Source organism: Lottia gigantea, assembly GCF_000327385.1.
Source record: "Lottia gigantea unplaced genomic scaffold LOTGIsca_46, whole genome shotgun sequence".
NCBI classification, from domain to species: domain Eukaryota; kingdom Metazoa; phylum Mollusca; class Gastropoda; family Lottiidae; genus Lottia; species Lottia gigantea.
Genome location: NW_008709614.1, coordinates 1,381,220 through 1,397,389, shown reverse-complemented (window position 1 = coordinate 1,397,389; position 16,170 = coordinate 1,381,220). Strand labels below are relative to the sequence as shown.

Sequence of the window (16,170 nt, the reverse complement as noted above, 5' to 3'; positions counted from 1 at the left end):
TCTTATTGACTAGTGTTAGCATTTATTCTATAAATCTCATGGTTGTCTCTTGTTATATAACGTTAATCTGTATTGATCCTGGCTCATCAACCTGACAACTAATGGCTTGATCAAATCTATCTTACATTCAGAAACTTACAAACGAAATAGATATACTATTTCAGACAAACTCCTCTACAGTAACCATACAATTCCACATTTCAAAATTCAGATCCTGAATTTCAGACATTTCAAACCCTATTCCAGTTCAGGAACAACTACTGTACATGACAAGATATTTTTTAAATGTTTGCCTGGATGAGCTTAAATGATAAATAATAGATGTTATCAATCAGTCTGTTCAATGATTAACAATTATCTCACAGTTAGATTTCAACTCTTATTGCAGCATTGCATGATGGATACCAATTGTTTATTGACTCATAGATTGAACAATCAATTTAATCTTCCTGTTTTAGAATCAGATTAATTTCCTCTACTTAATTGACTAGTATATTTGTTTCATTTTTAATGAATATGTTACTGTTCAAATGTGATGTCCTATAGCATAGCAAACTGTTATAATACATTTAAGAAACAAATATTTTAATGTAATAGATCTACTATGTTTAAAGTTTAATGGTTGAAAAGCTAACAAATTGCACAATTTTCTGTTATATTCATAAATGAAGACTGTGGAGAATTAGGCAGTCAGCTTGATAGCTGATTCAGTTAAGAATCCAATTAAAGGGAGATAATACATTTTATATGAAGTTAAGACTACTTTTAAGTCATGTCTTCATTTCATAATTTTTCTTGTGCTCAGTGTGTAGGCTTATAACACAACTAATAAGAGCTGCAAATTAAGGTTGAAGTCAAAATGACATTTTTTCACAATTTTTCTTTACACTTGAGGGAAACATTGTACAAATGATAATGTATTTCAGTGCATCAACCAATGGTTGAGATTGTTTTGCAACTTTGACAAATGAAAAGCATTCTGGAAAAATCAATTAGAAAAATCATACACCAGCATGTAGAACTTAAGTTTAAAAATTGATATATTTTTGACAAAAGTTTATTGTGAATATATAATGCTGCTGTAGTGTTGTTCTATATTGCGGATTGGTCTTCACAGCTCTAGTTCAGTGTTTATCGACAGGGGAGGAAATCCTCTCTAAAGATGACAGAGTTTTTTATGGAAGGATTAGATTTGGAGGAACACTTCCACATCACTAAGGTTGAGAAGCACTGGTCTGGTTAGTTTAAAGTAGTGACACAGCCCTTACTTTATATCATTATTACAATTAGATGATGTAAAGAGAAGTGAATATAAAAGATATAATTAGGGTGTATAAGCTTACTAATTGAAGAATTTGGAGGAAAGGTTGTTAAATTGTGACAAGATGAACATTGAAGAATCTGAGGAAAATTTTTTTTGTGAAAATGTTGATAAAAATAGATGAGTGTGTATTGAAGATTTTGTTGTATAAAAAGGTTGTTAAATTGTTGTGAAATGAGTTTGTATTAAAGAATTTGGAGGAAAGCTTTTTGTATGAAATGGTTGTTGAATTGTATGACTAGTGTGTATTGAAGAATTTGGAAGAAAGTTTGTTGTATAAAAAGGTTGTTAAATTATTGTGAGATGAGTGTGTATCTCGTTGAAATCTTGTTGTATAAAAAGGTTGTTGACTTGTTGTATGATGAGTTTGGTGTATAAAATGGTTGTTGACTTGTTGTATAAAATGGTTGTTGACTTGTTGTATAATGAGTTTGTTGTATAAAATGGTTGTTGAATTGTTGTATGATGAGTTTGTTGTATAAAATGGTTGTTGACTTATTGTATGATGAGTGTTGTATAAAATGGTTGTTGAATTGTTGTATGATGAGTTTGTTGTATAAAATGGAGTTGAATTTGTTGTATGATGAGTGTGTACTGAAGAATTTTGAGGAAAGTTTGTTGTGTAAAAAAGACTGTTAAATTGTCTTCTGATCACACGATGTTTGTTGACTCAGTGTTGTCTTTATACAAGAGATCAGTAGATTTTCACCTGAGTTAAAGTGACACTACATACATCTTACTTAGTTTGAATATTTCACTAAGTAAACTTTAAGCAATCTGATGAAAGTAATATGTGTTCAACACAGACCTAATAACAAGATATAAAATATCCATGCTTTTGTGTAAGACAAGAATGGATAGAAATATTGTAAGCTTTAGAGCATCAGTTATAAATAGTAAAGCACACTGAAAGCAAAGTATTACAAGGTCTTAACCTGAGGAGCTAAGTGTATGAAATGTTATATATTTAATGGGTTGGTTATACCTTAAACAATGGATCCGGTTGTTTTTTTTTAATATTAACATGTACAAACATCATACTTGATACGATTTACACATTGTTAATTGTCAGATTGACGTGATAATACATACAACAATCAATTATTATATATCAATATGATTTTAATCAACTTATTATCATAAAAATTATGGACCAGGCAATAAATTTGTACTGAAAAATAATAATTAGATATGATTTATGATATTTGAAAGTGAGTTATAGAATTGATTTCATCACTTAATGCAGTTGTCACTTTAAATGTAGTTTGCCTGTAGGGTGTGATTGACAGGTAGTATGCATGCATCATGTTGTGATAACGTGTCTAATGTTAACATAGTATTTGTCTATCAATTGATGAAAATATCTCTCTCTTTCTAGTACATTGGATCATTTTCGGTGGTTGGTAAAGATCAAGCTACTCGAAGTGAATATGTCCAGAAAGAGTTGGAATCAATGCGAGTAAGTATAATGATTAATCTCTTATTACTTTCTTCCAGACAATATTTTGTCAAACCATGATGAAATCAACACGTTTGTTGAACAGGTGTAGCATACAGACATAACTATGAGAAAGACCACTGCCCACTTTTAATGATGATTTTGATTTTTGCACACCGGTTTATTGTAAGTCAACATGACCCTAGCCTGTATCTGTATTTATGAAGAGAAAATGTGAGCAAATAGTTGTAGACTACTTTCTATTATTACTTGGAATAAAATATAAATTTTAACTCTTAAAGTGTATTTTTTTTACCTGTGATTTTATAAATAATGTTTGATTTGACATGTTTGGTGTACCTTAGAGTAAAATATGTTAAAAAGCAAAATGTGTTAAAAGCTATTATATAACAAATATCAAATAAATGATATGAATTATGTATTATTTTACTTGATAATATCAGAAACACACTATAAAACACTATATATATATATATATATATGTATAAATAGGTTCTATATATATGTATATATATAAGTTCTAGCACTTGTGTTACTAGCTCTGTATATCAAATTCCTAGAGAAAATAAGGGGTTTACAGTCACTATCAGATCTGGATGTTTTGTTTGTTTTTTTACTGTCAGTAACTCTTTTTGTTTAATGGCTCTGTTCAAAAGATGTACATCAGTAAATATTCAATTGAAAATGATCTAGAAAATAGAAATTTGTTGGTAATGGCAAATGTAGCAAGTTAGGACCCATGGAAGAAACATTGAGCAAAACGTCTAAATCTACATCAAGATTCATCGCTAACACTTAGTAGAAAAATAATATTTTGTTGATGTATTTTGTAGAATGTAACACAGAATAAAGATGTATTATTAGTGATATCATTATCAGGGATAAAAGTCTGTAGTGAAGATGGACAGGTATAACTTATTCTTTTTTCAACCATCAATTATGTATGTCTTGAACAGAAGAACAGTCTTCACAGACTTAAAAATAAGCTTACATTGTTGGTGGACAAACTACTTTATGGCTCCCAAATTTTTATTATCAAGTAGGCTAAAGTAAAATATTGACAATAGACCAATATTTAAGAAAATGACAAATAATCAGATAATATAATACTTGTCACACCATTAATATGTTTTTATTTAGCAATATATTCAACCCATGTAAATAACAAGTTGTATTTATGCACTGTAGTTTCTCTTGGCTTGAATCACTGACCTGATCTTTCTCACCTCTTTAGTTGACAATTTGTCAAAATTACATATTTCTCTGGGAAAATCATTAGTTTCATTCTCCTGTTCTTAGTAAGTGACTAAAAAAGAACAATTGGATTGACTAGTAGAGAATTTGAATATTTGTAAAGAACATGACTTCTTCCAAAAAAAATGTGAAACCAAAGATTTTGACTTTGCATTATGTTTAAATGACAATTTTATTCTATATTTCAGAGTGTTCATATGGCACATGCTTTAAAACGTATATCCTACGCTACATGTGACCCAGATTGGTGCCAGTTTTCAGTGTTAGCTCGTGAACCTAAAGGTCATATGAATGTACAATATTGTCATGCCTTTATTACCAATACAAATGAAGAGGTAGGTTTGTCAAGTTTTTATATTTTTTTAGACGTTAAATAAATTCATTGTCTAATAGCAGCTTGTGTTATGGAACAACAAGTGTGAACTATTGCAGAAAATAAGCTTTACTCTACAAATTATTAAATATCTGATAGCAATCAATTTCAATGACACATATCTTTTTCCACAATGAAAATCTTGACTGTTGGAAATTTGTCTAGAAAAGATATATAGAATTGATGCACTGTAATTTGATTCAGATTTTGTAAACTTTATTTTACCTGTGGGACATGATATTTTAGAAGTAGTAAACAACTTATTATTTCAATGAGTTTTAGTTTTTATATCGACTTTTAATCAATAATCCTAAATTCAGAAATTCATGTAGTAAACAATCTTTGCATCAATATGTGACTGTTTGACTTGTGAATTGAATATTCAATATAAACTAGGATGGTTTGTGATAAGTTTTCCATTAAAGTGAAAGATTTAATCTTTGGTGTAGGTAGAGAAACCTGTATTTGACAGTTGTTGTGATTGTTATTATTGAATAATGAATAATTAGGTCATAGCGTGTGAATAAAAACTTCAAATCTTTTCCACTTTTGCCTGAGGAATTTAGATTATACTATTATTTTAATTATTGACAAGATTTAAGGAGGATTTGTATTTTATTGGGAAATCTTGAAATTCCAAAGTTAATAGATTTTTATCCCGATTATTTCATTCTTGTTGGAACTGAACAGAAGAAGGAATTGATATCTGTAGTGCCAGTGTAGTCAATTTTTGGATATATTCATTAAAATTCATTAATGATACATATACAACCTAAGGAATGTCTGGGTGAACATCTTTTTTTATTCTCATGTCATGTTCCTTTAAATCATGTATAGAAGTAATGTGTAATGACTAGTACAAGTTGAGGTGTCAGACGGACTAAAGTAGCTCACTAATCCTTGAAGATTTACTTTGAAATTCTTTTTCTAACCAACATGAATCATTTGAGATAAGGAGACTTGCACCTCATGAACACACCTGTAGATTGGACTATAGATAGTGAAGACAAGAGAAATATGCAGTCTTACTGTCAATTAGAGTAATTGTGTTCAGTGAATGAATACAGGTGACTGTGAAAGGTATTATTTTAAAAAGGATGTACATGTCTGAGTGAATATAAAGTATAATAGATCTATATGTGTAAATTCTAGACATGGATTATTTGTTTGTTTTGTCGTGTGGTATTTTATTCTGTTTGAGGTTAACCACCTGATTTAATGAAGGTGTATGAAGTTAATGAAATTGTGCTGGTGATAAGGTGTTACTTATTCCGTATTATCAAAGCATAAACACGAGTAGTCCACTAAATATATCATTAGTTTCTTGTTTTGATAATGTGCAATATTACAATATTGTCATGGATCGTTAGGATGGATTGTAAGGAGAAATCATATTTAAACTTAACACATTTTATGATAAACTGGGATATGACAGTTAAACACTATCATCATGTTTAGATCATGGTTAAAGAAATTTCAACATTTCATATTTGAGACGAAAATTGGACCACTGACCAACAAGCTAACAAGGGTGTCACTGATTTTTGTCCTTAGTTGCTAATTATTTAATATAAGTTCAATATATATAGCTCACAGTACAAAACAGCTTTCATAACTCAGGGTTTTTTTCTAAACTTAACAATATTGATTTTAATGATATAACTCTGCAGCTGCAAAACATAAACATGTGTTTGTGTTAATTTGTCATGTTCAAACAGAAGACAAGTTGTGAACTAGATTGATAAGTATTAGAAAATATCTCAATCTGCTCACACGGGGTCTAACCATCCCATCAAATTAGTTTGCCATCAATTAAGAATGTAGTTTCTTATTGAAATTCTACCCCTCTCTTGAACTATTATTCCAATGATATAAGATTCTTGAAGTTGATGTGTATGTAGTTAAAAGTACTGTGTCACAGAACATTTCGCTGGCAATAGAAATTATTCCAAATTGTAACAGTGTGGTACTGCTTTCCTACATAACATGTTTCTTGGTCCCTTTTTTGTCGCTATGATAGTTATTTTTATATAGTTTGCTTTCCTATTTTAGATTATGATTTCAATATATTTTCAGACAGAGGAACTCAATGCCATCGTTGGAAATGCCTTTCAAATGGCCTATGCAAAACAAAGACAAAAGCAGCCCACATTTAATGAACTAATTCAGCAGCAAGTCATGGAGCAGCAAGCTAAGTTTCGTGAATTGGAAAAACAGGAACAGAAAAATTTCCAGGCCAAATTAAACGAGATAGCTACACCTACACCATTTTCAGAAAAAGCTTTTCAACATTTAGAATATCGTCGTCAAGTGAGTGAAGAAACTGCAGCTGAAAAAGAACGAGAATTAGTTGTTGGGAAAAATAAGGTTTGGGTATGTATAGTTTATATTATAAATCTGTTTTAGTGTTCTGTGTTTCTACTTTCCTGAATTTTTCAAGCAAGTTTGTAATGAAATAGAAAATATATCAAAGATATATATCGAAATCCAGTAACATGTTTTCAGTCAGTTACACCATAGTGATTATCAGTTGTGTATGGTTGATTACCAGTTGTGTATGGTTGATTATCAGTGGTGTATGGTTGATTATCAGTTGTGTATGGTTGATTACCAGTTGTGTATGGTTGCAAAAAATGAAAGCGGTCATGGGTACCGAATGCAATTCACAACTCAGTTGCATGAGAGTTGCATTCGACAGACAGCTATTCTTATTCGTAACCTTAGACAACTGGTAATCGCTATGGTGTGAGGGGTTCTTAAGTAATGAAGGTAAGAATGGCTAACATGACATTGATCAGCTTAATGAGCTACAAGGAATCTAGTGCCATTGTGCATTTTTTAAAGTTGGTATTTGGAGATTATTTCATTATTATTGACCACATAAAGGAAATTCCTTCATATTTCAATTGTTTGTCTTCAATTTCTGCTTTAACTGTTGTGGTGAGCCATGTACTGATATCATTGTTAGCTCTAATTCACCTAGATTTTATTTTCTACTGTTCTAATTTCATGACTCTGTTGATTGAATGAGAATGATTTTAGCCTACAGCAACTGTAACTCTTTGAATCTCTCTTTTTATAGTGTTTTAAAGTTACCAATGTACAATTTGTACATATCATTACAAATTTATGAGCTCTTGGATGATGTTTTAACCTTTGCAATTTTTTAAGTGCAAATTATTCAATTAAAGTGCTCAATGTGTAGTGTGTAAAAAGTTAAAAAATCAAACTAAGGCCATGAATGGGAAGGAGATGGTTGAAAATAAGTTAACATGATTACTAAGATTGTATTATTTGAAGAACAATAATTGTCTCCCTTTAAAGCTCAATTTAGATGTTTACCATACTTTTTGTACATTTTATAGCATGTACAAAATTAGCAATATAGCCTGAATAGTGTACAATTACTCCTCTTAATGACTGATTTGGTTTGCATATGTCATCTTGAATTATTCTTGATGATGTTTACTCTTATTTGTCTGATCTTTGCCAGTACTTTCCTGCTTTCTTCTGATAACTCTCCTAACAGGAGACAAATAAAGCCACAGAGTGGTATCCAATGTTCTGTATGGACATGTATTTATTTACTTATATATTGATATAACCATGATTTGTACCAAAAAAATGTTTAAAGCATTATATACTACTGTTGCTGATCAAAATTGTTTACATCTCTTTTGATAATACCATTTTTATCAACTAAAAATGTCTAAAATATCATGGCATTGAAATTAAGTACCGTATGTAAATTTATTGTTACAGTTGCTGGGGTATAGCCCTAAGAAGGTAGTGTATTATGTATGTATTATATTATATATTCATATTAGACCATTCTTCCCTCCAACCCAGCATGTATGGTATTTATTGTATGAAGACAATATCAAGATTCAAGCTACAGTACCAAGTGCCAAGAACTGAAATATATATATATATACAAAGTTTATCTAAGTTTAGAATGACTTCAACAGAAGAGAAGAATTGAAAGCTTGATTTGAAATCTTGATTTGATCGGATGATAGATAATAACAGAATTATTTGATATTCAAAATCAGAATTTGTTGTGTCATTCTTGTACACTTGGCAAAACACATATTGATATATATATGCAAATAGAGATTGAATAGCTTGAATCCTGATCTATGTTTTATAGCCTGGTTTGTATCAGTATTATCTATATTGTATTATGGCATGTTGTTTATTTTGATATTGTCCTCTCCTGAAGTAGTGATGATTCCAATTGTAGGTTACTGTCTATCTCTAAACTGAATACTGATAACACTGGAGGATAATAATACAATGTAATAATAAACTCTTTATTTTACATGGGTCAGAAATAGTCTCAATACACAATGACATGGTCCTGTCTAACATTCAGCCCATCGGGACAATAAAATCGATGTATGAAAAAAAAAAAATAATGAAAATCACCCTAGTATCTACCATAAGGTATCGAATGTCAATCATCAGATTTTCTCCAGGTCTGACCTCTTCAAAAAACATGAGATTGCAGACTTAAAGGTAATATGTCCTATTTTGTCTTCTGTATCTTCTGCAAAGTGTATCATTGCTTATTTCAAAGATAATTTTTCGAAAACTTAACAGTCTTGTGATACAGTTATAAAGAAAATATACTAAAACACTTTAACATGATATAAATACTTGGTAGATTTCTTAAAGCTGTTGTATGTGGGATAGTTTAAACTTAACAAGACATGTTTTTCATTCAAAGATTAGTCGTTGAATAAACAAAGATATATTCTTCATTAAGTCACTGTGTATTTCTATAATATATCAAGGCTAGGTAAGAAAATGAACAAATAATTTGAGATGTTTTAATCATTTTATGTCTGTAAATTTCTAAGTTTCTAAGAGGTTTTGTTAGTTTAGAAAGTGAATGAAATCGGTGTATTACGTAGAGTTAATGTTAAATTAAGACTTGTTGACTATGTCAATATGTTGTTTGTTTTAATTGTGGAAATGTTGAAAATAGCTAGGATATGGTGTCAGCTCAAGTCTTAAAACACACCAAATATACAAATACTTCTTCCATGGTAGTTTACTGCACAACTCTGTGAAGTGGACGTTAAGTGGAATTTGAATGTCATCAATCTTTGTGTACACTTTATATAAGTTTTGAACAATTAAAAATAATTTTGTACTGTGAAATTTATATTTTGGATCATTGCTTTGAGGTATTAAGTGTGATGTATGAAGTGATCTGAATTTTTTCTGAATTTTGTTATGTTTCATTTGTTAAATTTTACTGAATAAGATTCTTCTTGAACTTTTAACATCTAAAAATTTCATTACCTGTGTTATATCCAATGAAAAAGGGATTACATTATTATTCTTACCTTTCTTCTGATGCATTATTAGTTTCTTCTTTAGTTCACCAATATTTGATATATTATTTAAATATTTTGTTTATATTATCAGTGTTTTTAATTTTATTGATTTGTTTAATGCTAACTGTTGTTTTAATGCTGTTGTTTTCAAGACATCTGTTTGTTTTTTTATCATTTCTTCATTTCAATAAGCTTATTTCTACCTTAACACTGGTTTATCAAATTTCAACTTGATAATTGTCTAAGAGCAGACTCTTCATATCTGTTATCATTTTTTAATATCACAGTTCATCTCTTATAATTCATTTTATGCATGTCTGAAATTGGCATGTACATAATTTCAATAATAGCTTATTTACTATATTATGCTACTTACTGACTGAATCAATAGACATGTTTAACTGGTATTAATACATTTAATATTCAATCGACACAAAACTATGATAGCCTTGACCTTTTTTTTACATTTGATTCTTTGAAACATACACAAATAAATATGTTGAACCAAGCGTAGGTCACGATTTAATGATGATATTTCACTTTGGATTTTTGATGTTTGGTTATGATAATCAGTCGTGTATACTTTTCAGTATAGCCTCTCTTGAATTTTTAAAAAGACTGAGGAAAATTATCTTCTTATTTCAGGCCAAACAAGTTGTTGATAAAGTGAAACATAGATCTCCTATCGAGGCGTCAACATTACAATTGCGACGTACAACCTCTCCTCCTAGTGGTGCTTGTCATTCACGAGAATCAGCTTATGAACTTCGATCACCCGTTCATCAAGCAGCATCTGCGGCAGCCAAACGTAACTCTACACCTCCGAATGTGCCTTCTTTATCCAATCAACATCAGTCAATATCAGTGGCCGCCATGAAAAATTCTGTGGAAGTGAATCATAATAATGCGAAAATAAAAGGTTCACCTGTGACAGCATTAAAAGATGAAATAGATCGAAGATTTTTATCCAATGGAAGTAGTGCCATAAATTCTAGTCTTTCAGATAATCGTGACATCCAGCAGCCAATTTCTAATGGACAAAAGAAAGAAGAAGTCAAGGTATCTTTAATTTATATCCGTCCCTTTTTGGTGTCATTATACCTCTTCATGCAATGTGGCGTCAATAATAGCAAATATCATTTGCAAATACTTCATATTTTTTTAAGGTGAAAATTGAGCTTGATACATGGTCAGAATTTTTAGTATATATTTTTGTTGTTTAAATGGGAAATAACTCTAGATGGTTTCTACCAAAGACCACAATTAATTGAGAAACTATACCCCCTGTCCTTTTTTCTGAATTTTGAAATAGTATTCATTCAGGGGAAAGAATTTGTTCTCTGAATTATTTTTAAATGTAGACTGAAGTTTTTAACATTTAAAGGTATTGATTTTCTGCAATGTTTAATGGATTAAAATGTTCAAATTAACTTTCAAGACTTTTAAAACATTGAATAAATCAATAGACAAAATAAACATTGTCTGTGTTTGTTTTGGTCAGTCTAGAAGTTTGACACTACTGTTCCTTATTTCAGATGCGTCATCCTCGTATGGTCAACAGACCACTACCTGCTGTGCCAGCAGACAGATCTCCTCGAGGTAGTCCTCATCATCGTCCTCAGTGGAGAAGTTTTGATGATGATAACTTACAGTCAGCAAGGTCTAGTGGAAATAATGAAACACCTAAACGTAAGCCACAGAGGCCAATGAGTGAAATTGCTGTGACTGGAACACTATATGACAATAGACTACCGGTCAATGGATTCGCTAATGTTTCGGAAGAAGGAGGCTTCTATATTTATGGTCCAAATCCTAATCAAGGTGGTGCTTGTGCTATGGAGAATCACAAAAGAAATGGTGCCTTAAATGGCCAAGGTAAATCAACTCCACCCCGTAGAGATGATGAAAATAAAGATTTTTTACGGTACCAAAATGACAGTCCATTCCAAGCTGATAAAGGAGATGAATCTGAAAGATCTGCTTTAAGAGCCAAACAAGGGTGAGTGAAATTTTCAGTTTTCTTTTTAAAAGTTTTCTGATATTTTTTTGGTCTGTGTTTTTATCTAGCATTTTTTCTACTGCAGTCTTGTTCTTATGATATTTTTCTTAACCAATTAAATCTATCTTGTAAGGTGTTCTATAAGGTGTTCATATTTATTGCTACCTTCTTTCTAATCAAGTTACGTTTTATACATAGTGACCTTCTCATGTGAACAAAATGTAAATCAAGTTTTGTCAATTGTTCACATTGTATTTGAACTGCTTCGAAACATCAACCATCTTGAAATTGTAGTTTGGTCCTGTCTCATTTTTTCTGGTCCATTGAATATCAATAGAGAACTAAGTATTATGGGATGTTGAGGTATTTGAAATGTAATTAAAGGAACTACCTACTGTGACCAACCAATATACTGAAAACTGTCCATTTAATCTGACTGACTCATATCATCAATTTTACTAGCTTCCATTCAGGACTTTCTAAAGGATATAGGCTAAACGTATAGATGACTGTGAAAATTAACTCTGATATAAAGAAATGAACAACCAGTGACCATAAAACAATTTCACTTTTTTTAGTTGTATGATTGAAGTATCATACTCATGCTTTGAAAATAGATGTCTGTGATTTTGATAAAACTTTTTGAAAAATGAAACATACTCAAAATAATATGAGAATGATAATAATGATAAATATTAGTAAACAAGTAAACCATGAGTGCAGATCGCTTTTTCAATGCGGGGGGACCAGTGGCATACACAGGATTTATTGAAACCGTTAGACCGTAGGTGCGAATTTGATATGCGAACGATAAAATTCGCTACGTGAGTGGAGATGGTTCCCAAAACGAACGAATGGTCTTCCTGTCACTCTACCATAAATTGTTTGAATAGTGCACTTTGATGTTCTCGGATGCCAAATTATGCCTCTTTTACATCCATTACATCCATTATGACCATTTGTGGGGGGGACACAGGATATACCATCCCCCCAGGTTTTCTGAATATTCCTAGAATACATAAGCTTACAACATGTTTTACTATTGTAAATTTTTTGTTACCATCTTGATGTGTGAAGTAGACATATTGGAATGATTGGTCAATTACTCCAGATGGACATGCCAATCTTCAATAGAGAATGAAAAACTATAAGGTCAGAGTTGAAGGGTCATGTCGTCCATTTAAGAATAAACACTAAGGTATATATTTACTGACAATGATAAGATGATATTATATGTATAAAATATAGGTGAATTTTGATAAGGTTGTTATTGTGTTCAGTTTAATGAAGGTCTCCTATATCAAGGCATTGGATTAATTTGACTTGTGTATCTTCAAACAACTATTTGATCTTCTTGTTAATCATATCTTGTTACTAGCATAATAGATTGATATTGTTAGGTAGAAAATGAAGGAAGAATTTAATTTGATTTGTAAAATCAATTGGATGGAACCTTGAAATAATGTAGCAAGTTAAAAGTTGATCCCGAAGGAAATTAAAGATCTAGTACTTGTCCTATTGATCTAGTTGTCTTAATCATAAACAACTATTTCAGAAGACTTGAATTTCAATTTGACATTTTTTTCCTGCAGGGCCACACTTGAATACATAATATAAAAAATTTGAGAGAAGTAATTTATATAACTAAGTGTAATCACCATGTTGAAATTGATTTGAATAGATAGAGAATGATATAACCCTATATTATGTTGTCAGCTATAATAACATGTCAATCTTATTGAGATGTCGTCTGCAACTTTATATTGTCTCTCATCTTTACCCATAATGCTGTCACATCTACATCTGAATTATATATAATCTTCTTCCCCGTTTTAACAAACATTTCAGAAGCCTTTACCCCCAGGCTTAGAAACATAATTATAGGTTACCTTCATATTTGGGGTAAAAATTTTACTGGATACAGATAACAAATTAATTTTTTTAATCTTCTCTGTGCTTATTTATGCTCAAGCATTTGGTTAGTTCAAATTGAAATCTTTTGCTGCACCACAACCTGTCATTAGCAATCTGTACTATCAAACTTCTCCGAAACCTAATAGGAGTTCTGGACATAAAAGATTGGGTGCTGCAAATCCTACTCTGAAATTAAATTCCTTATACTTTTGGTCAATGCATTATTATTGTCAAGTGAAATTGGCTTCAAATTCCATTGAAAAATGTCATGTTGAACAATGTCAAATAGAAAGTTAGAATTTAAACTGCTGTTAACTTTTGACATTTTGAAAAATAAATGATTAGAGTAAAATAGAGTAAAGGTCTGTTTCAATATTGACAATGTGTACTTGTATTTTGTTATCACTTACAGGCCACTTTCTTCACCTAAACCCTTGTAAATCTTTGATTATTATAATCTTCAAAACCAACAACCTTAACATTTTTTCATACTTCAACTGAAGATTAGGGAGATTTTCATACTTTAAATATTTTAGTTTTGATACTTTGCAATGTTCAGCTGCAAGTTTAGTCAATGACAGATGGTATTAAATATAAACTATTAATTCAATCATTTTTGATCACTTTTGATGGCATATAATGAACAATGTGTTTAAAAACTTTGATTCAAAGTTTAAAAGACATTAGTCCAGAAATAGTGTTAAAACCTATATTTGTTCTAAAAAAGGCAATATTCATTCAATATGTCCATGAAATTTGTTTTTTCTAAATATATGTAAAGATGAAAATGCATCAATAATTTTATATCAAACATGTCAAACATGAGGACCTATTTCTTTATTATGTTTTGGTTAAAATGAATTGATTTTTTTTAATTGATATGGCTTTTTTTTTCCCCAGTGCAATTTAGATGACTTGTTATTGGTGTAAAATAAGGTCCTAATGAACTTCTGTAATACTTGAACAATTACAAGATAATAAAACAGTTGTAATATAAATGTCAGAAGATTAAAAGATTACGGATTAAGGTTATGACATTGACATTATTTTATTGACAGTGTAAATATTGACATGTCACAAATCACTGTATTGTCAATGTCACTCCTCTTAATGATCTTCTTACCTAATTAATGAATTAACCTGGTTTCAGATATACCAAGTAAATAACTCAGGATTTTTTGTCCTTGAAACAGATGACGGTTAACTGCAATAGTTATAAGTTTATTGAATATTTTTTAGGTCAGAGGAAAAATAAAGGTTATGCTTTATCTTACAAGTAAATGCTGTGACTATTGATTAAAATACATGTATTGGTCCAGTAAATTTTGACGAAATGAATATATGATTACTTTTTTGGAGTAAAAAATATTTAAAATGCATTAAAATGGTCTTTAAATGGATAGGTTTTACAACATATATTTCATATAAAGCTATGATATCTATGTCATCATTTGTAAAGGCATGATGATCAGTTTAGGATTGCATCTGTTCCTTGGGCTAATAACTGAGTGATTAATAATTGAAAGGATTGTAAATCCCAAGGTGTAAAAACATTTGATGTATTTGTTCATAGGGTAGCCATCTTGTTTTTATTGATACTTAACAAGTTTTTGTTTTTTTCCGAAGATCTTTATCTCTTGATTGACATTAAGTTTAATAATTTATTTACATAGTTCTGACCAATCAATGTAACACTCTTCTATTTTTGAGGTTAATGAGGTAGGGTACATATATAAAGACTTTTAGTTCATTAATGTATTATTTAATTGTTCAATGTCCTCAGGCACTAGTTCAACAGACCAAAGGAATACTTGCTAAAATACTGTAGGTACAGATAGTGATCACTGATGTTTTACGGAAATGAATAGTTGAAGAAATATTTTCATGATTTGAATAATTGACAATCTTTGTGTATGATTCATCAATTATTAAATGATTGAATAACTGGAGTAAGAGATCAAAGATTTTTTTTTCAAAATGAAGATGAAATTAAATATTTGGAGGTTAGTAATTTTGAGAAATTGTACAGTAACTTGACATTCAGCAACTGCTAGAGACTAACAGCATCTGGAAGAATCCTAATTTGAATTCTTGGATGTATTTGACCTAAGCATAAAGACAAATCAAAAATTTGAAGTTGCACTCAGTTGCTTTATGTTTGGCACATTATAGATTTAAGAAAGGTGTTATTTTAATATTTTCTTATTGAAGAAATTGCAAAGGAAAAAATAGCAATTAGAGTACAGTCATGTGCTTTCACGAAGAATGTTGATATGCTAGATATAAATAATATGTATTTAATCAGGGGATCAAAGTATTTAAACAATGTTGGTTAGAGATATTAGTAAGATTTTAGTAAAGAATTTCTTTGAAAATGAAGATTATGGTGATACTTACTTTTGAAAAGTATGATAATCAGGGATTGAACTCACCAACTGCATTTTCGAATGGATGTCGTAACAGAATTTTTCAAATTGTTAAAAAATGATATGCTTAAAGAAATTT

General features: G+C 30.3%; 1 protein-coding gene across 1 annotated transcript; it reads left to right on the top strand.

Annotated features, from left to right (window-relative positions):
• Nucleotides 1–2,174: 2,174 nt before the first annotated feature.
• Nucleotides 2,175–14,105, top strand: LOTGIDRAFT_234069 (hypothetical protein; the record flags this gene model as incomplete). Its single annotated transcript, XM_009061180.1, has 8 exons — nt 2,175–2,189; nt 2,700–2,780; nt 3,614–3,688; nt 4,223–4,369; nt 6,484–6,780; nt 10,398–10,811; nt 11,288–11,751; nt 14,078–14,105. The coding sequence occupies 8 exons, from the start codon at nt 2,175–2,177 to the stop codon at nt 14,103–14,105; spliced, it is 1,521 nt and encodes a 506-aa protein (XP_009059428.1).
• Nucleotides 14,106–16,170: the final 2,065 nt, after the last annotated feature.